General features: G+C 35.7%; 1 protein-coding gene across 3 annotated transcripts in view; it reads left to right on the top strand.

The window, feature by feature from the left end:
- Positions 1-24,613, top strand: part of AHI1 (Abelson helper integration site 1) — an 85,024-nt gene that overhangs the window by 19,971 nt on the left and 40,440 nt on the right. For all 3 annotated transcript variants that reach the window (XM_058801577.1, XM_058801579.1, XM_058801578.1), the window contains 8 exons: positions 697-820; positions 2,994-3,223; positions 4,242-4,345; positions 5,153-5,271; positions 8,257-8,387; positions 9,692-9,832; positions 11,694-11,896; positions 19,168-19,285. In XM_058801577.1, the coding sequence (XP_058657560.1) occupies positions 697-820; positions 2,994-3,223; positions 4,242-4,345; positions 5,153-5,271; positions 8,257-8,387; positions 9,692-9,832; positions 11,694-11,896; positions 19,168-19,285 (1,170 nt within the window). The remainder of the gene's footprint in view (positions 1-696; positions 821-2,993; positions 3,224-4,241; positions 4,346-5,152; positions 5,272-8,256; positions 8,388-9,691; positions 9,833-11,693; positions 11,897-19,167; positions 19,286-24,613) is intronic.

Raw genomic sequence — 24,613 nt, forward strand, 5'->3', positions numbered from 1 at the left:
TGATAATGTTTTTTAAGGGAAATAACATTTTAAGCACCCACCTCACACACTTATATTAAAAGTTTTTCTTCTAACCTGTCTGGAAAGTTAGATCCTGAAATGTTACCATTTCCAGACAGACTACTGGAAGCCACTCTCTTCTGTGGTCCAGGTCAGTTAAGTACAAACATTCCTTGTAACTCAAATTTTTGACTGCTTCATCACAGTAGCTTCAACTGCATAGTTCTTAAACCTTGCATAAAAGTTTTGAGATTTAGAGAGAGCAGAATTTTAAGTGTACACAAATAAGTGTTTAAATGCAAGGAACAGTAAATCTAGATTCCTTTATTACACAGCCCCATAAAATTATCTCAGTGTTAAAATATTTCTAAGATTGGTCAATTAGTTGTCAAAATTTCAAGGAACCCAACATAATCCTAATCTGGTTCTAATAATTTAATGCAAATGAACTGTTTCTTAAGGGGTAAGACATTTGTGGCACCTGTGAACCACTAGGTGGAAGTAGATACTTGCTGTCTGTTCATATCTAGCAATTATTTCATCCTGTTGCCTCAAAATGAGAAGATAAAGAAAGTGAGTTGATTTATGCTAGCAGAAAATCAGCCTAAGATTAGACTAAACTTTGGCTCTAGTAGATACATCTGTTTGACTGCAAATACTTACAAAACTTTTATTTTTCTATTTCTAATTACCTAGTGTATGAAATTCCTTCTGGACAGTTCTTGAGAGAATTTTATGGTCATCTTAACATAGTGTATGATCTTTGTTGGTCAAAAGACAATCAGTACCTTCTTACTGCTTCCTCTGATGGCACTGTCAGGTCAGTATGATGAGATGTTCTGGCAGATACCATCAGAAATTCAATGTTTTACTACAACCTGTGCTATAATGTTTTAATTAAAAGATTTGGTTACCGTGTGACTAGAAAAATACCAAAATTGTAATTTTGTGAATCAGTTATACTGTATTTACTATTTCTAATATATTTGTATTTGAAACCAAAGCTTTTCCAAAAACCCTAGTGTCTAAATCTACAGTGAAGTAAAAAACCAAAAGAGCTGTTATTTTGAGAAGCTGTTATTTCGAGACAGTTGTAATCTTCTGTTCCTGTAGAAATTGCTGTACTATGAATGCAGTATTAAGTTTGCAAATTTTAACACTAGGCAGGAAATTGAAAGTTTAAGATTCAAGTTATGTGTGTAAATTTACCACACTGCATATATGTATGTTTTGGTTTTTTACACTTGGTAAAGTAATTCGGCTTAAATTGGTGTAAATTAATTTTGATAGTGTTGTTGCTTAAATCAAATCCCCTATAATTACAGTGTACTTGCCTACAGTGTTAATGTTAAAATATTGATCTGCTCAGATTTAAAAACCAAAACTCTCAAAGCTGTGGATACGCGTGGAAATATCATTGGGACACTGTACAATTTTATTGTGAACAACTTCATTGGTTTTCATCAAGCTTTTTAGGTTTTTTAAGCCCTTCAGACCTGTCTATTATTTCTGTTATGCAGCTCAATAATGGTACAAGCAGTTGCATATACGAAACGCCAGAAGAATTGTTAAATGATATGTTGTGTGTGGAACTGTTTTAGGGGTTTTTTTTCTGCTTGTATGTGGGCATAAAAAGAGTGTGTTAAGAGTTCAGCATGGTTTTTTTTCATTTGGGAGTGGATTATGTAAGAATTTTATATATTGAGATAAATATCAATTTCAGTCATTTATGTTGCCTATAAGAAGGCTGAGCTGTTCCTCAATTCTTGAATTTGTGGCAGTGAGTTGAAACTGCAGTGGTCTGCCTCCTTTTCTCTATACTTTGTGCAGTCACTGTATGAGTTATTAGTTCCTGTATTTGTTGTGAGTTGCCTTCAGCTCCTTAAAAAGTCTCAGCACCCCACTGCTTTAAAGTAATTATCAGTTTATTATTTGGATTATCTCAAACTGAGTTCTAAGTTAACATGAAGGCAAATTGATGAACTTCTGTAAGTTCTTCTTTATACAGTGTTCTGTGTTATCCTCAAGCCTTCCCAGGCTTTAGTTCCACATTATTTGTGAGCAATACAGTTTCATTTTGTTAGATTAAAATCATTCTAAAAAATAGGTAAACTCCTTGTGACCTAATGCATCAAATTGCAGATTAATTGCTGTACTCTAAAGGGTTGCAATTTTGTAATTAAGTCACCTCTGAGTAAGCTTAGAATTCTTCAGCAGCCACTAGATTTGGTTGCCTCACCAGAAGTGGGTGCCACTAAAACCATTCAATAACATTTTGTAACTGAATACTGTGTGTAATGTGCTGCTCACCTGTATTTAGTGATCTGGGTACTGTTTTATTCTTTGTGGACTCATCTTTGGGGGAGGCTCACTAAGAAAATGCATACCATCAAATAGATAACAATAACAAAAATCTGATTTTACATCTATGGCTGGCAAAGGATAGGAAATAGATGAATAGTAAGAAGTGAATTTATTTGATGTAAACACATAAATTCATTATGTGATTCTTGAGATCATGATCACTGTGTGGCTGGTAATTATTATTCTAAAATGTTCTGGGATTATATTTATATTCAGTGGCCCTATATGTTCCTCTATGGCTTTTCTTGTTATAATATTGTTTTAAATGAATTATACAACAGAAGAGCTTAATTTGGTTGTAACTCCTGAAAGAAGGAAACCAATTAATTTAATGGAATTCTTTATGAGTATTTTAAAATGAGAAATATATCCATTAAGTGAGTAAGTGGTAGTTAATTTTCTTTGAAGACCAAATACTGATTAAAGTAGTAAATTTTTCTTAATTCTTGTTAGAAAGTACCATGTTAAAGGATTAAATAGAGGTGGAATAAATTGGTGAGATAAACAGGTGTTGTTAAGTGTTTGCAAGCATTTGCCTCTAGAACCAGTAGCCAAAAATATGGGCATCATTTATACCTGTGTGTGTGACTGCTTTGTACAGTGGAAAGTCTAACTTTGTTTCCTTTTAGAATGTGGAAAATAGAAATGAAGGCAGCGTCTGCAGTGAGAGTTTTCCCTCACCCTTCATTTGTCTACACTGCCAAGTACCACCCAGTTGCTGACTCGTTGGTTGTGACAGGATGTTACGACTCAGTGATTAGAATCTGGAATGCAAATGTGAAAGAAATCCATGGGCAACTGCTACAGGAGCTTGATGGCCATAAAAGTTTCATCAACACACTTTGTTTTGATGCAGAAGGTATGTAATTAATATTGCTTTTACAAATAGTTGTCTTTCCAACTGAAAACCATTTTGAGTGCTACTAGTTTTCTTTACTTCATGGAGATGGTGTGTTCTTCTTCGGAAAAAATTATTTACTGGGAGAATGCTGAGACATTGGGGCAGGTTGCCCAGAGAAATCGTGGATGCCCTGTCCCTGAAGGTGTTCAAGGCCATGTTGGTCTGGGCTTTGTTCTAGGGGAAGGTGTCTCTCCCTGTTTCAGGGAGGTCAGAACTAGATCGTTTTTAAGGTCCCTTTCAACCCAAATCAATTGATAAAGAAAACAAGGTGGTAGTAATTAGATTGTGAGAATTTTAGCTCTAAACTGAAGTGGGAAGGTCGTGAACTTTTCAATATTGACAGAGAATAGGAAACACGGAGAGAAAGGAACAGAGGTTTGACCATTGTGAGTCATGTAAATTGATAGGTTGACAGCTGAAAGTGAGGGTTGTACTGAGATGATCTAGTGGAGCAAGAGTCGAAGATGGGTGAAAGTTAAAGCTCGACTTTTTCTAGTATTAGTGACATCATTAGTAGTTAGGTGGTTCATTTTAGTCACTGGAGTAGGTACTACAAAGAGGAAAGCTGTACTTTTATAAAGAATAAATATTTGTGTTTAAAGAATAAGTGTTGGAAAACATTATTTGTTCTAGTTCAAGGTTCCCTTAATGAAAGCATATGTAATCATTGAGCTATCATGTGAAGCTTGTTGAGCTGTAAATGCTCACTTTTAGCTGGTTTTAGAAGATGAATAAGAATGAAAAAAATTAAAGATATGTTCTGCACCTCAGTTATTTAATGTATATGCTACATCCAGATTGATGGTATCAGGTTATGTCATCCAATATGAGCAAAATGCATTTGCAATGAGTATATTATAGCAAAGAGATGGAAGAATTGGTATTTGCCTATTCACAAAAATGAGAGAACAAAAGATTGGTTTTTTTCTGTATTGTTTTGTGGATGATATTTTACTCATAAGACATTATTTCTCAGGACACCACATGTTCTCAGGAGATAGTTCAGGACTAATAATAGTTTGGGACACACCTGTCAAAGGAAGTTCTCCACACCTTTTTCACCCCTGGAAGGTCAATCAGGTAAACAGGTTTCTTAACTAGCATTGTAATTTTTATGTGTACTGTTCCAAACCTAGTTATCTTATTTGAATTAAATTTTTTTTGATACATTACCTTTTGTTTAACTGCAGAGATGTATTTTCTTTAAAAATTGGCATAGAAGAACTGATACAATGTTCAGTGATTCACTGACTTAATTTTTTAAAATTGTTTTGCAACTTAATTGGATTGGTCACTGGAGCAGGCTCCCAGGCAGGTGATCACACCACCAAGCCTGAGAAAATTCACAAGTATTTGGACTGTCAAGGTACATGGTGTGATTCTTGGGTCTGTCCGGTGTAGGGCCAGGAGTTTGTCTTTGATGTTCATAGCGGGGCCCTTGCAACTAAGGATATTGTAGGATTCTGTGATTCTGTATTTTTTTAATATATGTAAAACATGAAAATACTTGAGATTTGATAAAACTTTTTTAACAGGTAAATACTTTGTTCTCTAGACACAAAAATAAAATAGACCATAGGCTCTAAAAATCACATTTGTTCATACCTTAGAGCCCTGATGTTCAGTCAGCATTTTTGTCATCAGCTTAATTTTTTTAGAAATTCAGAAATTTGAAAATTCAGTCACAACAGAATCTGCCTCATGGTTCTAAAAAGTTGATGTCTAGGATGTAATGCTTTAATATAGGAACAAACTTTTTCCTTAACCAAATAAAATGAATTGAGTAGAAAAATAGTAATGCAAGAGAAAAATGGGCAATAATGTATAAAAACATGAGTTTTAAATCACAAAGTTATATAATTTTCTGTATTTTCCATTCTTCCGTAGGAAATAAAAGAAAATGATATTAAAGGAACACCAGTAAATCATTTGGAAGTGCATCCAAATGGAAGGCATTTATTAATCCATGCCAAAGACAGTACCCTGAGAATTATGGATCTCAGAATGTTGGTATTTTTGGTGACTAAACGTGTATTTCCTTTATGTTTTAAAATTTACATGGGGAAATAAAATACCACAAAGGTATTGGTTGTGTAGCTGGGGAGAAAAAAGATGTCCTAATAATCAAGGATAGAAATGTTAGGGTTAGGAAATTTGTTTCAAAACACTGCTGTGTTACATTTTGGGTGATATTGAGTAAGTCTTTGGGTGATATTGACTAAGTCTTTTAGAGTAGAATATCTAAAATTTCCTAGATTCCTTGGGAGCCTAAAGTGGTATGAAGAATACAATGTTAGTCTTCTAAAGATTGAAATCCCTTTTAAAATGCAATCTGGGCATGAAAAGAACTTGGAAGTGGTAATATTTGTGTGGTAGTTTTGCATTTTTAAGACTCTGGGAAGGATATTTTGATAATGAAATGGAAATTATTATCATCATAAATGCTAAAAAATGTAGTGATGTACCTTTTATGGTTTATTAAGCAGGCTGTGAGATAGTTTTGCAGTTTATGATGATTTTCTCATTTTTAATTGTTATAAACATGATTTTTTTAATGACAAACAAAAATAACAAGCAAGAGGACTATAGACTCACTTGAAGTTGGTTTTGGAGGGTGACCAGTTCAACCCAACAATCAAATCACAACAGCATGCTAGTCAGAGCCTTATACTATTGGATTTTTAACATCTTGAAGGATGAATATTCTACAGCTTCTGTGAGCAACATGTTGTAGTGTTCATTCACCCTCAAAATAAAATACTTTTTTCTTATTTTTAAACAGAATTAGCTATATTTCAATTGATGGCCATTCCCTCTTGTCCTTTAATTGGGTGGGAGTGAGCAGAGTCTCTCACCAACCACTTACATATGTAGATAAGATGCACTTGAACATTCTGTTCTGGAAAGTCACATTAAAGATATGAACAACTTTTCTAAAATGTTTCATCCTTAATTTGATAGGTTTCTTTCTGCCCCTCAGCGCACAGAAAACCCCTGGAGGTATTTAATAGATGTGTAGATGTGGCCCTTAGGTATATGGTTTAGTAGTGGATGGGACAGTGCTGTGTTAACAGTTGAAGTTAATGATCTGGAAGGTCATTTTGAAATTAAGCAGTTCTGTTATTGTCCTGGATCGAATGTTTGAGCTGGCTGAGGACTCTACTGTATTATGGTGCGGTGCACATTTCTCTTTTTCTGTAACTGATAAAATATAATGACCATGCTAGAAGCTGAACTATCCACTCAGTCAAAGGAAGAAATTGCTGGATTAAGAGAGGGAACCTGTTGTTTTTTAGGCCAGTGTTCTTCTGTTGCTCCTCTTTCTAAAACGTGCAGACAGTTTTATTTTGAGAGGGAAACGTGGGCATGCATATTAATCTTTAAGAAAGGGTTTAATATGGGGTGCAATTTCACAATTATTTTAAGCAAATTTATCCATTGGTTGTACAATCTCCTGCAATCTCCCACACCTTTGGCTGTGTATTCCTAGCATTTCTTTTTTATCATTTCTAGAGGTCTTCTGATGTGGGGTAAGTCAGATCAGTGAGCTGATCCGACTAAAAATTAGCCTACAAATACAAATGATTAATTTTCATTTTATTATCAACTCTTTGATCCAGTTTATCTGATAGCTGCCCAAGAGAAGAAATGAGGGAGAGCCTGGGAAAATAAGGGTGGAGAGGACACCACCAGGACTTCTACTTTGACCACAGCCCACAGTTACATTGACTTTTAACTCTATCAATAAACCACAGGGTCAGATACCCAGCAGTGATAATTTTACACGTCAGCATTAACTGTTCATTCCCTGCATGAGAAAAGAGGGGGTGGAGGTCACAGATGAACACAATTCATTTTGATTGACAGCTGGTTGCTCTTAACTTACCTCTTTCAACTTGCTTTTTTGATCTTTTTGGATAATACTGCTGTCCTGTCACTTAGGTATGTGATCAGGGATTTTGTTTTAGTTCAGCCCTCTCCTTAGGGTTTCATATGAAGGTTAGTTTTACATCTTGCAGGGCTCTTCTCATGACATCTCAGAGATACTATCTTTCTTATTCATACAGCTAAAACTCTTATTTGGACTAATATGGAACTCTTATTTGAGCTAATATTGCTGTTCGATCATCTAGTATATATTTATTTGGAATATTGTTTGAAATAATTTTCCTGTAATATTAAATGCACTGTACTTCTCCCAGCATACTTTCATTGTTCTTGCAGTAGCAAATGTGAAATAATGCTGTCTTCTGTCCTTGAGGCTATGATGGCCTATTGCTGTTCTTCTTGCCTTAAATTCTGCATTGTAGTACTGCTGCTGGGTTAGTCTCCATGTTGAACTTCGACATCTTTTTTCCAGGCTATGCCTCTTTCAAGCTGATTTATCTTCTTTCCATCCTTTTGTGGATTCTCTCTTACTTGATGCAAACAGACTTTGACAGTAGATCATTATTACCGTGCTGACCAATAGTGTTTCACTGAAAAAAGATTAGGATACCTAAGCTGAAAAATAATATCGAACATTTATAGTAATTCAGCATTTATGTCTGAAATTTGGTGATTCTGCTGCTGGTTTCTGATCAAGGAGACATTAGTCTGAAGAGTGCTGCTGCATAGGTGTAATCATTCAAGCTCAAGAAGCATCATGAAAACTTTTCTAACAGAGCTTGGTGTAATTGTGCTAATCTCCCTGATTTTTTGCAAAGCCCAGGATCAAGATAGTGCAAATTACTGCATCTTTATCTGTTGTCTAGATCTGAGGGTTTCCTTTTTCTACTGAAAGACAAGGATGTACATTTTTATCTATACTGTCAGGTGCAGTGTGAAGGTTAGGGAAAATAAATACTTCATTCTGCAAAAAGTGTGTGCTTACATATGTATTTGAGATGCAAAGTTTACTGATTTTTCTGAGAAATAGAGGGGGAACTGAGAATTAAAAAGTTATATTGTCTATTCTGAATATATCTTCTATATTTGCAAACTTTTTTTAGCTTGGCAACAAAGAAATATGTAGGTGCCACAAATTACAGAGAAAAGATTCACAGCACCTTAACACCATGTGGTACGTTCCTGTTTTCAGGAAGTGAAGATGGAAAGGCTTATGTTTGGAATCCAGAAACAGGTAACTAATCATTTTATGGGCTTAAGCCAAATTGTCAAAGCTGAGGGGGAAAAGATTTTTTTAAGGTTTATCGAAACACTTTTGATATGGAATGAAACTTTGGTAAGATGTTCTTAAATCCTGAAGCTTTAGCTCAACCTTCTAAATAGCTGTTATTAATCTCTGAGATTTAATTCTCTAGAGGAAATTAGTAGGGGTAATATTTGTAATATCCAGCATGACTGGAGCACCTGAGGCTCAGCTTTTTTGTACTGCAGCTCTTTACATGTGGTGAGGATCTTAAGATGGAATGCACAAAAATGTTTTAGGTCAGGTAAGTTTTTCTGTTGTGTTGTTTAGATTTGAGAATGAGGCTCTTGTGCTGAACCACTTCATCTCTGTGGTGGGTGGTCAGAGACTGAATATTTTTGGTGTGTGGTATATAAGACTTCACTGTGAATTAGTCCCCAAGCCAAGGAGTTTCAAAATAGCTACCAAAATCTTTCTGAAAAAATGTGACAAAAATGTAGGGTAGAGTTTCTTGTACAGGAGGTAAAAGAGATGAAAATAAGAGCAGAAAGTAGCAGAATACCATTTTGGATTTGATGACATTATATTCTGTCTGTAATTGTAATTTATATAGTATTTTTAAATTAAAAAAGTTAAATATTTTGAAACTGGCAGGATAACTAACAGTTCTGCTTTGAATTTCTTTCCATGTTTCCAACTATGTTAACTTGAATCTCTGTCACTACATAATTTGCCTGAAAACTTTTTAAAAAGTACAAAAATAAAAGGAAGGAGGAACTTTGTTATTCGTATGTTTTTATTGGATTTTGACTTTTGTTTCCACACAGTATTTGCATTTATAGTGCCATCAGCTGAAGAGCTAATTTTATTTATATTTTTAATAATTCTGTCCTCAACTTTCACTCCTGTTACCAGTGTTATATAGCTGAGATCCACAGCTAAGATGCCTATCTTTGTACAATGCAAGCACAAACAAATACTGTGGAACGCCACCTTTCCAGAACGTGCTTATCAGAACGAGAGAACTCATCTAACCTGGTGCATCCTCCTCTGGCATTTCCTGCAGCTATCGCAACAGCACTAACTTTTCTGACATACTGAATAACTTAAAAGCTTGCAATATTTCCTTTGTCTTATGCCAAAATACAACTTTTCAATCAGGAAATTGACTGAAGAACATTTGTTTACAGTGGCAAACATTGTAGTAATACAATATTTAACCAGCTCTTATTCTGCTGTATTGAATGTTTCAAATATTTTTCCATGGCATTAATAAACTTACTTCACTTCTGCAGGAGATCAGGTGGCCATATATTCTGATCTCTCCTTCACATCTCCACTTCGTGATGTTGCCTTTCATCCACACGAGCACATGGTGTCTTTCTGTGCCTTTGGTCAAAACCATCCAATACTTGTATACATTTATGATTATAAAGGTACAGTACAAATTTTCTTGGTACTCACCTGTAAGTATTTTATTTTTAGAAGCAATTTGTTAGTATTTGTACTTCTTTTGAGAGGAAAAGAAAACAGTCATTTGATGATAATGCATATCTTTTTTTCTGGGAGATACCAAAACTGAATTGAACATGATCCTGCACTACCTGTTCTATGTGATGCTGCTTTAAGCATCAAGCATTTTGGCCCAGCCAAAATCACCAGAGGTCCCTCAGTTTTTTTTGTGTTTCCCACTGTGTGATTTTTGCAGCACTTTATCATATATAGGCAGCCTTATACAAAAGCCCTTTTTGCAGTATCAAGGTAGATTATGAATCCAGAAAATACAATTATTTGGAAAGCCAATTAGTAGCTTAATTGGAATCTGAGTATTTTGTGCCAGCTATGTTACAAAATAATGTTGAGGAGCTGTATAGAAATGGATGAGCGTGTATAGACTTCTGATAAGTAGCTGTTATAGCTGTGATGTCATTATGTCAGAGATGTGTTTGTTCCCCATGTTTTATTGAAGAGAAGATAGTAATAAATGCTAACTTAGAATTTTTGGTATACAAAATAAAATTCAGATTGTCCTTCACAGGCTTTTTTGATAGTTGTGTTCATATAAGGACATTTTCATCTAGGGAGTTAATGTGTTAATATGAATTATGCAGTTATTTTTTGTATTAATTATGTTTGCAGGGGACATAGATCTGTAAAATTGATCCTGTCTTTATGTACTGGCTTTTTAAGTGACATGTAGTAATAGGATTACTCATATAAAATCTCAGTGTAGGTTATCTGTTGAATTGGTTAACTTTTACAGGAACATTAAGTGGAATGACTTTGCAATCAATATTCAGTGCTATATTCAATTAAGAAAGATATTGGTATTGTAAAAAACAATATGATTTTGGGGGGTGAAGGGTTTCTTCAGAATTTTTTGATGAGCAGTGAGTCTAAAAAACTTAACATAGTAGTTTGAAATATATATATATATGGGCATACACATTTTGAGACCACACAGCACAATCGTAGTTATCTGTGTCTTCTGACTGCCCAACTGCTAACAATAAGACTTTTCAGAGATTGTAGTCTTTTTTTTTTTTTGTATTATTAGTTACTATCTTTATGTTCCTTTTTTGGTTAAAAGCACTCTTTTTTCTTTCAGAAAATAGTCATACTGCCACAGTGTTGAAAGAGTTAAACATATAGTATTACTAATTTTAGTCACTCACACAATTTTTAAGACTCTAACAGCATGTGTTTTAGATACACCAACAGTTTTATTAATGTCCTGGGCAGAACTTCCATGAAGAATTCTTCTAACCTTTGTTGGCTTGAGACCATAGTACAAAAAATTGCAAAAGTCAACTTGTCAGTCATTGTGTCCTGTGCCTGCATAATATGTCTGTCAACTTATGAAGTACTGCTCAGGCATCATAAACTCACTTGAACTAGGCTGGAAAAAATGTGAAATGTCCCCAGCTTGAACTCAGTGCAGGCTTTACAACTTCATTGCCCTTGAAAAATTTTCTCTTCCCACTCTTTTCCCCCCACCAATGCCATATTTCTGTATGAGGAACACTATTGTTTATAAGCAATACAAAAATACCAGTTCTGTATGAGAGATTACTAAATCAAATAACTGAAAGTGTGATCAAAAGCATTAGGGGGAAAATGGGGTAGTAAGGGGAAATTTTCATGTCACTTTCAGGTTTTCCCAATAGTACTGTTGGTACAGTTTTTGATGGTATTTGACTGAAGACATGGCTGGCAAAATGACTGTGATCCTTCCATTTTTGTTCCCATGGCAATGTAAGGCTTCACCTGAGACATTAATATTGGTTATTTCTACAGTTGCTCAACAGGAAGCTGAACTTGTAAGAGATCTTAGTTCATCACTTACCACAGCTGCACCAAGGGGGCCACACTTCATTGGCAGTTTTTCTGAAATTCCTGTGCAAAAAAACTCAGTGATGTCTCCAGCAGATCAGTTTGTCAGTGTTGCAAGAGCATCAATGAGAATGCAGAAGGTGAAACAAAAACTTGATTCTGTTATGGTAAGTCAAATTTAATTAATTTCAGAAATATAGTCTTCCCATATTCTGGAACTGGTATACTTAAAAAAACACATATGTATTATCATGGCATCTGGTCTTTAGAAATGAATACATCTGTCACTTATACTAATGCAGGTATAAGTAGCTCTTAAGAGCAATCATAAAAAACCTAATTCTGTTTTTTAAGTACTGATGACAAGGGATTTTTTTTTGTGCTGGTGCCCATGGCTGTTTGTCCATTTATGTGAAATCAGGGATCCATAGATCATTATGGTTGAGATTCCTATCCACCTTAAAAACTGTATGTGGCATAAATGCTAGGGGTTTTAGGGAGCTGCAGGGCAGGGAGGAGAGCGTGTCCTGTGCTGGGCACAGCTGTTTCAAGGCAGCTCATTGAAGAACAATATGGAGCAACTGCACAACTGAAACTGGAACCAGGCAGAATATGGCACCTCTGAGAAAAGAGACTTAACAAAGGTCAGAACCTACTAGAGACAGGAAACACCACAGCAGAGGAGAAATGCAAAGGAAAACGTGTCGGGACGCAAGTGAAGATACAGGAGGAGGGATGCGCGGAGTCATGTGAAATGAGGAGATATGAAAGAAGACACAGAAGGAGGCAGGAAGGTGATGCAAGAGACTCAAAACAATGCAGAAATGGAAATACTAGGGAAATAACAGAGTAGGCTTGAAGGGAAAGACAGGAGATACACGAGGACATGCAAAAGAAAACACACATGATGATACATCTCTGACCGTGTTGCAAACAGTGGAAGAATCCATGCTGGACAGGTGCAATCCCCAAGGATGTTGGGTGGTGAAGGATCCATATTAAGCAGTTGAAAAGAGCAAGAAAAAAGAAGAGTCAAAAAGGCAAGTCACTATGCACTAGTCTCACTCTACTGCCCCACCCTTCCACTGCCTTTCCAAGGGGACTGAGTGTAATGTAATGTCAAAATTAAGGAGACTGGGGATTAGAAAGGAGAAAAAAGAGGTGCCTGAAGTGGAGACAGACAAAAAGGGATGAAAAGTGTTTTCTTTGGCTGGGTGTTTTACTCTTTGTCTTGTTTCTCAGTACTCAAATTGGTAATTAAACTTTTGTAATTGGCAATAAATTTAATTAAGTTAAATTCCCCAACTTGAGACAATTTTGCATGCAACAAGGATGCAGAATGTTCCTGAATAGCACTGTGAAGTTATAATTACTTTTCACAATGACATGAACCACATTTGAGTTTGCATTTACTGTTTTTCATTTTGAAGTACTTTTGAGTGCGTGTAGATTTTTTTAAAATGTAGTTTTAGGTTTTGTCTGCATTAATAACTAGTGAATCACAAAAGAAGCTGATGAGTAGATGAAAGTTGTTGTTGCTGGGGTTGCTGTAACTACTGTCATCATGCTTTAGGGGTTTTACTTTGGATTAGATTCATTCTGGTTCCTTGGCTTTGGCATCCCCATTAGGCCTGAACTTTGAAACTGTCTGGAAGAAAGCTATCCTACAGACCTTCATACAGACCACAGATTTCTGAACTGTGAACTCCCAGTGAACCCCTTCATGAAACAGCACACGGTAGCTCTCATGAATAACACTAGTATGCTGCTTCTACCTTTCAATTACGTGTGGCCTGACACGAGGAAGCAAACCTTGTTTCTACTTTCTGCTCATTCTGTTCTGCTCACCTACAAAGTGAGTGCTGGTGCTGTCAAGTTGTTTATGAGAGAAAGGCACAACATGGAGAGAATGGAGCGTGTAGCCTTGTGTCTGGGACAAGTATTCCAGGAAGATACTCCAGGATAAATTTTTACTGTTCTGGATGTCTGGCCATATGAAGAAAATGATGGGGTTAGAGAGTTTATGAGAACCTTTATCATTGCAACTCTTTAGTCCCAGATTAACCAGTAGTTCTGGACTGTGGAAGACAAATCTGGTTTAGCAGAAGCATCTACAAGTTCCATGTTCCTGTGTGACTAGATAAAATAGGTAAGCCTACAACTGTGTTTGAAAGAATAACTTTCAGCCACTGGAGTTTTGTAACACTAGATTTCCATTGACTAGTTTGTGATGAGTAAGTCCACTGTGACCAGAGTAATGATCAGTGCTTTTGACAGCATCCTCCAAGCCCTCTAGCCACATGGAAGAGGTCCAAAAGTTCATCCGAGTCTTCTCCCTGTGTGAGTTTCCAAACAGTACAGGATGGTGGTTTAAAGCATGGACATCCAGTTTGATATCTGTCACATAGCAGTAGTAATTATGAACACTGAGAGTGTTTCCTTGCAGGACTTCATGACCCACTGAGATATGGGGGAGGAGATTTCTTTGAAAGGAGTCTTGAGGCTGATCTTTTCAGTGATCCAACATGAGACTCAGGTGACAGTGGTAGATACTTTTCAAGCTGGCATGGGATAATTTTTTGCATGTTGCCGCAGTATTGCCTGCCTGATTATCACATTTTGGACAGCCCCAGAATAAAATATACAACATAAAACTTCAAATTTCTATTAATTTGTAATTGAGAATTAGTTTTTAATGTGTATGCAATTCTCTTTCCCATATGAGATATGATGCATGTATGTGAGTACTGGCTTTGCTGGAAGGCTTATCAGAGTTGCATGCTCACATGAATGGTGTGCTAAAGTGTTTGTCAAAGTAGAACTCTTAAAAGTGGCCACTCAGCCACATGTGTGAGAATGTGCTAATATTTCTGAGAATGACAAGTGAAAATGGAGAAAAATGAAACCACATGTAGGATGGCTTGCTGCACTGTGGTCGAGTTGGAACATTAAAAATCCAAATGAGAACACGGGTGTGTTACCTTGTATGTATTTCACAGAATCATAGAATATTTTGAATTGGAAGGAACCTCCAGAGATCAAGTCCACCTCCTGGCACTGCACAGAACCAACCCCAAGAGTCACACCATGTGCCCAAGAACATTGTTCAAATACTTCTTGAACTCTGTCAGGCTGGTGATGTGACCACTTCTCTGGGAAGCCTGTTGCAGTGCCCAACCACCCTCTGAATGAAAAAATTTTTCCTCATATTCAACCTAAACTTTCCCTGACACAACTTGAGGCCATTCCCTTGGGCCCTGTCACTGGTCACCCCAGAGAAGAGAACAGTGTCTGCACCTTCTCTTCCCCTCGTGAGGAGGCTGTAACTGCACTGAGGTCTCCCCTTCTCAGGCTGAACAGACAAAGTGACCTCAGCCACTCCTGGTACAGCTTCTCCTACTGGCCCTTCACCATCTTTGTTTCTGTCCTTTGGACACTCTCTAATAGTTTAATGTCTTTCTTACATTGTGGCACCTGAAACTGCGCAAGGCATTTAAGGTGAGGCCGCCCCAGCGCAGAGTAATCCTGGTCTTTGGATCATGTTTGCATGCCCTCGTCACAGACATGTGGGAAATACCATGTTGGGACAAGCATGGTGGCAGCACACCTTGCAGACCTGGCCTAAGGTCACACCTGGAGTCATGTTTTATGAGACAAATGTGCTGGAACAGACAAATAGCAAATCTGCCAACGTGGGTGTTTCTGGTTTTCACACGTGTCAACAGCATACTGAATTTAAAACTGAAAAATTTAAAACTTTAGAACTTTAAAACTTAACAGCTACTGGATTTAAAACTAAAGTGTAGAGTTTAGAGTTCTGTGACTTAGGTACGGATTGGAAAATGTACTGTCAATACATTACATTTGGGTTAAGCTAGATAGAGAATACTCTGATCCCATATAAGATTGGGTTCTTTGTCTTATGACCCATGCCCCCTTTCCAGATCCTGTTAGAGCCAATAATTTTTTTTATTTTTGTTTTTCTTCCTTTTACCTAAACTTGAACCTTAACAAATTATAGATAAAGTTTCTTCTCTTCTGCAGCATTGCCATTCTTAGCCCAGAAATTAGAACAAAGAGTTGATTATTGTGCTAAAGCTTTAGCAATTCACAAAAGCTAAGACGTTTTGATACAAATGTAAAAATTAATTTCTGTGTGAAACCAGAATGCAGAATTAGCTTCATTTCCAAATAGAGAAATTACAGAGTAGTGAATCTTTGCATCAGTTATTTGTCTCTGCCTCAAGGAACTAATACTAATGCATGATTCTGTTAATGGAGGTTTTTGATAGGAAAACATTTAATTCATCTCTGGCTCTTGGAAGTGCTTATAAGTAACATTTTCATTCAATGTTACTATTTATGTTTTTTTAGTTTCGCTTCCATCTAGCAGTAAAAAAAACCAGTTTGTAACTGTCCATAACAAGGGGATGATACATGTTGTGTAGGTATGGAGAGAAGAGCTTTCTTTGAAGGTGTAGTATTCTAGCTCTGAAATTTGCCTTTTAGATGTCTGACACCTTTGTGGCGCTTACAAATAGCATCTGTAAATACTCTGTAATACTAGTCTTGGAATCAATTACATGTTGGCTGCTTTATCTCTCAATATATGCTTTTGCCACATTGTCAGGTCTTAGAGCATTCTATTTTTTTGTCTCATGCAATTCACTTTTAATGTGAAAACTAGTTTCAGTGAAAGTGTGTATTTGCATAATTTGCATAGATCTGCCCTAACCCAGAAAAGAAAATGCAAATCATCTTTCTTTAAGCCTGGCAAAAATTACATAGGTATCTTGATTGTGATGGAAACAATAAGAATGTTTTAACTCTTAGTTTTGCTCAATTTACAGTAGTAGTAAACTGTGTCTCTGATAAAGCTGTGGTTCATGCATGAAGAAAGCAGAGCCTGTTGTGAAAAATAAGTAAATTCATGGTTGGCTATCTTAGCCAGCTTTGCTCATTGTTATGAAGATATTTAGGAATGATTTCCCACAGCCTGTATTTAAAAAAAAAAAAAAGTAATTTGGTTCTGTGAATCGTCTTATGTCTGCCTGTTGTAGGATAATTATTTTTCATAGAACAGTGTACTTCACCTGGGAGCAGTTGTGCTTGAATCACAACTCCTCACTTATTAGCTGAGTGCTTCCCATTTCTGTTACAATGTTGTGACTTTTTTTCCTCCTTGGGCCTCTTAGAGATTTAAATAATACTTAAGAGCTAGTGGCAGAAAGGTCATTAAAACTCTAGTTTTGTCTGTGCTTTGGATGGGGAGTCTTTTATTGCTCACCTGAATTCAGCTTCCCTGCCATCAAGGGGAGGTATAAATCACTTCCTGTAAGACTACTTAAAACTTAGTTTTTAATATCTTTTTTATTAAAAAGGTTTTCCTCTTGTTTTTAAGGCCTTGGACAGAAAAGAAGTACTCTAATGGAACTTAGGCTGCATTTTAGAACAGGTGATTTTCTTAAATCCTCAGGACTGCACATTCAGCCCCTCTTCTGTTTGTCTTGTTGCATTTTATTTCAAAGCACAATACTTGGCAGGTATACAGCTGGAAAATAAAGAGAAGTGAATTTACTGTTGCACAGGAATAATTTACATAGAGTTCCAAATCCCTGGTATAATTTGTTCAAGGACCAGAATCAAGACAAGCTTAGCTTTATAATTCTTCCTTCCAGGATGAACTGGGGAGGCATCTATTAAGTGTTAGTTTTCAATAGTTTGTTCTGTCCTGTTAAACTTGATTTCCAAAGGCCAGTATATTCAACCTTTCTTCATTTCCTGGTGTTATCTGAAATCTAATTTTTGATATTAAATTTGAAAGAGAGTTCCATTAAAGTATTTGACTGGAAAGCCTCTGTTTGTCTTGTGGTGTACTGTGCACTTAGCAATAAATTCATGCAAAGGGGAGATCTTCTCATTTATCTAGGGAAAAAGGCTCTCCCTAGAGTTTACAGTGGATTAAAGAAGATGAAATACTGGAAGCTGAGATCAAAACATTTGCAGAACAGATTATTTTTTCTGTATTTGAGTAAATATGTATGCTAATGGCTTTCCACCATTCTTTTGTATAAGGGAAAACTTTATATTAATGAAGCTTGCTTGCATATGTAAATGTAAGAAAAGCAGATTGATTTTATTGTTGCAGTTGTTCAAAAAAACAGGCTTCCATTCTGATAACATTTCCCAGCTACTGCTTACTAGCATTAATTTAGATTTGTATACTGTAGTAAAATCTAGTAGGTTTAATGCTTTTTTGAAATCATGTTCAATGAATTAATCTGATTTTTTATCTTACTTTTCTTTCTGTCAGCTTTGGAGTATAGTCATTACAGTTGTGCACTTTTGCTGCAAGATTCCTTGTTAGTCAAAGATAATTTTTGTATAAACTTTCCACATTATAATGAAATCCATATTCCTGCACAAAAACCAGACACATCAAGATGGTCAGGTGTAGTGGTGCAGAGGATTTGGTGGCAGATACCCTCTGGCCCAGTCAAGTAATTCAACACACATTTTTATTGCTAAATTACCTGCATTTCAGGTAGTTTGCCAATACCCAAATACTATGCATTATTGAATTGAATAATAAATATTGAATTAGAGAGAGAATATTTTACAAATATTTTACAAATATTTTATTCAAGGCGTGTTTTTCTTCTGCCTTGGCTTTGGTGTATTAAGGCAGTGAAAATATATTTAACAAACAGTAAAATTCTCATTTGGATCAACCAAAAACTTGAGATCATTAAATTTTTTTTTCATAGACTGTATTGGATAATATTACAAGAGTAAAGTTTGGGAAGGGCTTTTGTTTTGTAATAGTTGTATGTGTGTGTATATATATATATAGAAAGTCCATAGGAAAATGGATTTTAACTACAATGTCTTTGTTGCTATGGAGATTAGGACTGGAATTACATTATGTGTGATTTAAATGTAGGAAGTTCCTAGGATTTTGTGTTTATTGCTTTACAGAAATCAGTTCTGTGCTAGGATCGGTTTAAGATTTTTTTTCCTATAGTGGAGTATCTATTCATGGATGTAGTGTAGTTTGAGTACTCAAAAATGAGAAATTATTTTACACTTATAAGTTTATGAGCATATATACATCTTGTTATGTTTGTACAGGAAGATGCAACAAAATGCTGGTTCAGGCAATTCTGTTTCATTGTTTGCATTGCTTGAGAGTTAGTATTCATATATAAACACGCAATTGAGTTTGTTGCTGTGCCAGTAATTTTTCCAAGTCTGTATCTCCAAATACTAAGAAAAAATAAATATTGAAGTTGTCAGTCTTCATCGACTTGAGCTTTAATTTTTTTTTCCTGGAATTTAATAGTTATTTACAGTAAACACATATTTCTCTTCTAGCTATTGCATCAGTAAGTGACCCAGGAAATTACACTTCACTTTCTGATTTGTCTTCCTATTACAGGCAAACTCAAATCTCTTGCTTCCTGCACCATCATCTCTGTCACCGCACTCCAAGCTAAGGCTGTCGGGTGCTCTGAGTCTTCCACTGAATCCTCTGTATTCTTTCACTGCTGAAAGTGGTAAGTTTCTATATTTCTTCACTCTTTGTACAGAAGGGGTGATAACTTCTATGAGAATTTTTTTATTTTCTGCCTTTTAAAATTTTGCTGTGCAACTCTTTCAGGGACTAACCCAGTTTTGTTATATGTGGTACTGTTTAAGTCCAGTGTGATACAGTCCAATGCTGATGCATGTTTCTTTGTAAAATTTTTCTTTATTTAAGCTGTACACCTATTTATTAGTGCTGTAAATTCATAGAAGAGGATGAGATTGCTAGCTTTTCTTAATTTAATATTTTGATAATATTTGAATGCTTACTGAAGTATCTTAAACATGAGCATTCAAAAAGAATAGGATTTAAAAGCATATATACTACTACAAAACCTTAGTGCTTGATAGTCTATTTGCAGTTGGTTTTAATCTATTTTTAGATTTTTTTTTTCCCTAAAGATATTTTATATTAAAAGATTTGGAGAAAAAGGTAAGCAATGCAATTATGTACATTTGTGATGCTTACTTTCCTAATAATATCTGTTTCATTGATAATCACAGTATTTAATAATAAAATTTATAATTTCATGCCATTTTTTCTGGGCACCTGTAAAATAAGACAGAAAATTGGCACCTTAATTTCAAAGTGTTTTTGTTTTGTATCCTTGAGAGGAGTAAAAAGAATTCCAGAGGGAGGGTGGAATATATAATGAAATAAAAACACGTAATAGAGATTTAAAATGTAGATAGTAAAGATAGGAATAATCTCTATAATTATATAGAATTATCTCCTAAAGGCAGACAATTTTTTTCGCAAATGAAGTTATGATTACTTTTTCTGAGCAGCTGGGGAAATGGTCCTTAGCATGGTCTAAAAGATAGACCGCTGGTCTCAGAATCACTTTTAGTCACTAATTCACAATGCAAATGGCCATACACCAGTTAACTTCAGTATTTTTATTGTCTACCTAAACAAAAGAGCTTGGAACCATAATAATATTCATCTGTTGCTAATGGATACATGTTATTTCCACTGTGTATGAATCTCACAGAGGCAGTAGAACACATATGCTTACAAATTTTGAACACTTAAAGTACGTGGACCAACCCTTTAAAGAACATTAACATATGCTTTTAAGTCGTTCTACATGGCTATTCCTAGTATTGCTTAAACCAAGTAATTCTGTTTTCTTGAATTTCAGTTTATGCAGAAGCACAGATAAAAATGTTGATGGTGACTTCCTAAGTAGCATGAGGGAACATAGGTGTATGTTACAGCTGTGTATGAACACTCTGTGGTTTTGTTTCCAAAGCTGATCTCTACTTCCAGGATGATCCACAGGTACAGGAAAGTATTTATACCAGGGAAGCATAGTAAAATAGGAAACATAGTTAAGAAGAAGCCATGTGAACAGGAATATTTTTAAGGGAAAGCAACCATAAAAATACTAATGGGACACAATTAAAATAGATTTTTCTATAAGAAAATATTTTAAAATTGTGAAATACTTCTCTGTCGTTTTGTGGGCCTCCAGGTTGTTCTATTGTGGTAGACTTGTTTTCAGTGAAACATGAAAAAGATTTACTTATCTATTTCATCATTCCCTATTGGTTATAAATTGTGAAGATAAGTGCTGGTGTTCATAGGTCCTAACTGCCAGATAAATTTTGCTTTTGAATAATAGAGAATCTGTACTTAAATGTTTCTATTGATTTATTGATTGTGCTGCGAGGACAGAACCTTTATTTTCTGTGTTGGTTTTATATACAAAATATATTTTCATTTTGTACTTATTTTAATTGGGATGTTGCATTGTTAGCAATGGCCTGTACTAGAGATCCAGCAGATGGTTCCATATTCCTGAAGGTTATGTTGACAGTTCAATTCTGTCACCTTTTACTGTGCATTTAATGCTTCTTAAAGCAAAATGCAGAATTCCCATTTACATGTGTAAAGCTCTGTTAGCAGGATTTTTAACCACGTAACTGGTGTATGTGCATGCTCTGATAGTTTGGTAAGGTGGTAGCCGGTATCTTGTAGTATGGGGAGTGTAGCAGCCTGAATATATGCAGCCCTTTCCTTTTAAAAGACAGTTTAATTGTCTCAGTCTTGCCTGAGGCAGGAAGCAGTGGAAAAGCAGTGTTTCCATCTATGTGCTATATGGGCAGTAGCAGTAATACAGCAGATCTTTCCTGACGTTTAAATCTTTTCATATCCAGATACATTTGCAGAATTAGCTGTTTGTGACTTTGTAATATACTTCAAATAAAAATAATGTTCACTGCTATGGCTTTTAAATATGTGTGTTCATTTTGACAAATGGGTTCTGTATACCGTGACATATCGTGTGTTTTGGCTTTTCTTCAAGTGTGTAATTTCACAGATTTATAGATTTTAACAAAGCCCCAGCCTTATTCTGCTATTTATTCTATTTCCCCACTTCCCTCAAGAATAGTTAGCTCATGGATGCCAAGGCAGGACTGCCTTTGTTTCCAACCAGTTTGCTCTAAATAAAGTAATTAATTGTTTAATTATCTGATAGAGAGCTTCAGTATCTTTCTCAATGACAGAATATTCTTTATGTGAGATGAGTAAAGACAAGATCATGATATTATTGACCATGGAGCTCAACCCTCCTCCTTAAAGTGGATTCACCTAGAGCTCAGTGACTGTGTCCATTTGGGTTTTGAATATCTCTAAGGATGGAGACTCTAAAACATCTCTGGACAACCTATCACAATATTTGACGGTTCTCACATGAAAGGATTTTTAATTATGTTGAAATTGTATTTTGTGTATTTCAGTCTGCTTGGGTACATGGGATTATTTCTCCCCTAGTTCAGGACTTGGTATTTCCCATTGTTGAGCTTCCAGAGGTTCTTGTTGGCCCATTTGTGTGCATTGTCAAGGTGCCTCTGAGTGGCAGCATGTCCTCTGCTGTATCAGCTCCTCCTCCCAGATTTTTCTCATCTGCATATTCATTGAGGATGCACTCAGTCTTGTCATCCAGGTCATTAATGGAGAGGTTCAAGTGTGGACACCAGTACTGACCTGAGGAGTGCACCACTGGTCTAAAGTCTCCAGTTAGGTTTCATGTGAGTGGTTACAAGCCTCTAAACTCCCCAGCTCAGCCAGCTTCCAGTCCACTGCACTGTCTGTTTTACACAGTGCCCACCTGAGCTGTTGATCTGTGGAAATGTTATGGGGGACAGTGTTGAAAGTCTTGCCAAATTCAAAGTTAACAATATCTACTGCTTTCCCATTGATTCTGTGCAGTGCTGTGCAAGAGAGAGTTTGGTCAAGAGTGTGGTTAGAATTACTAGAAAAACATAATGAATTTTGTCAAATAGTAATTAGCAAATAAGTGCCACAAAGCAGGTACAACATGGATCCACTTATTTTTATGTGTTATGTATAAAGCGCTTCATTAGAGACATTTCATCAGATTGAACAGAATTAGTTAAAGAAAATGTGTGTTGTGTGCCTTCCTCTCACAAAGTTTGTTTAAAATTTGAGGGAAAGGCGTGGAATTTAGATTTTCTTACTGTCTGTCATGACGACCTGTTTGCTGAAATTTTTCATCAGGATCGTGACTCATTTTACCACATCAGAATAATTTTTGTGTCTGCCCCAGTATAGTTGTACCTGTGCTCATAACAATGTCAGTAATTTTGAAAAGTCTGCTAGATGTTTGTCTTTGGAGAAAGTCATCCCCTTTGGGTTTTACATTTGTAGTTTAGATTTTTAGATTCACAAAGTCTTATGGGTGTTTAGTACTGTCAGGAATCTGTCCCTAGAGGTATGTAATATTTAAGGTTGCTGAACTTCTGTTCTTCTTCCTTTGCTTTCCTTTTTTTTTTTTTTTTCCCCTACCTTGGAAATGCAATTTGATTGAGATCTGTCTTTGATAGTCAGAATTGAGGTTTTACCTTGCCTGTGCTGTATAGCCCTGGCTATGCTCATGCTTAGAGCCAGTTTTATCATACCTGGCCTGTAGTGCTGTTCTGCAGCACTGTATTGTAGCATTATCCAGAACTTTATCTTAAACATTCCTGGCTCTTTCTTCTCATATCCTCCTCTTTCATAACTTCTTCCAGGATGACCCATTTCCTAGTTGTTATTTTTTTAACAAATAGAGAAGTAACAAAAACTCCAGATTTTCAATTGCTCATTCTAGCTCACAGACATTAAAATCCCCTCTGGAAAATTTTGTTTGCCTTTCCTCCTTAAGACTGTGAGTATCTTTGGACAATGAAATCACCTTCCTATGAGACACTGTTTTGGAGGTCTGTGGCATGCCATGAAAGAAATATCTGGCATCTTTGGGCTTTATTCAACAGTGATTTTTCAGTAACTACCATAATGTTCAGGACATGCTTTCTAAAATAAGTTTTAGGTTTCAAGTCATTGTAATTAACAGTGACCCTAATTGTTAATTATGTGGGAGATTGAAGCTTGACTATAAATACTACACAGATCTGTTCACTGAAATTTGGACTTCAATAAAACCAGTTAATTAAACTTGCTCTTAAAAATTAATTACGTATGTGCTAGAAACGTGATGGTTCTTGTATCTGTAAAGAAAATCTCAAAAACAAAAAACACAACATTTTGGCAGGGTTGAGAACAATTAGAAATTTTCTCTCCATTAACACAACTGACAGTCAAAGGTGTTTTCCACCTATATAAAGGGAAAGCTTCAAAGCACTCTTTATTTCTCTCTAAAAAAATTAACAAAACTGACTTCATATTTAAGTCCTCTGTTACATTTGATAGTCTATTTAAAACTGCTTATTTCAGTCCCAAGCAGATGGTGAAATAGATTTCTACATAAAGATATCAGAAATATTAATGCATCAGTTAAATGTTCTTAAAATACTTTTTTTTATTCTTGGGGGTTTTTTTTAGAATCAGAAAAAGGAGGTACAATTTTGCTACACCAAGTAGCAAAATTCACATTGTGGAGAGATGCTGCAGAAATGCATGTCAAAAGTTGCAGTCTCATATGTATGTTAAATCATTTATCCCCCCCCAATATTTCATACTTTCTCCCCAACTCTGTAACATCTATCCTTCAGTACTGCAAAAGCCCTGAAGGAATTGGATGGACTTTTTTGGGTTTTTTGGTAGCTATATGCCTTTCACATAATTTTGTGCCACTCAAGGAAGAATCTCTACAGAAAGCTTGTTCAGTGTTGCCTTATTCTTTTCATCTCTTATTGAGAAACTCAGTAGGGGAAATAAGACTTACACAAGGTGTAATTGAACATGTATCAAATGAACAATTTAGTTCAATTTTGTTAGTGTAATAACTTATTTTTTTTCTAATTTTAGAATAATCATTAACAAAATATTC

The sequence above is a fragment of the Ammospiza caudacuta genome, chromosome 3 (genome assembly GCF_027887145.1).
Source record: "Ammospiza caudacuta isolate bAmmCau1 chromosome 3, bAmmCau1.pri, whole genome shotgun sequence".
Classification (NCBI taxonomy): Eukaryota; Metazoa; Chordata; class Aves; order Passeriformes; family Passerellidae; genus Ammospiza; species Ammospiza caudacuta.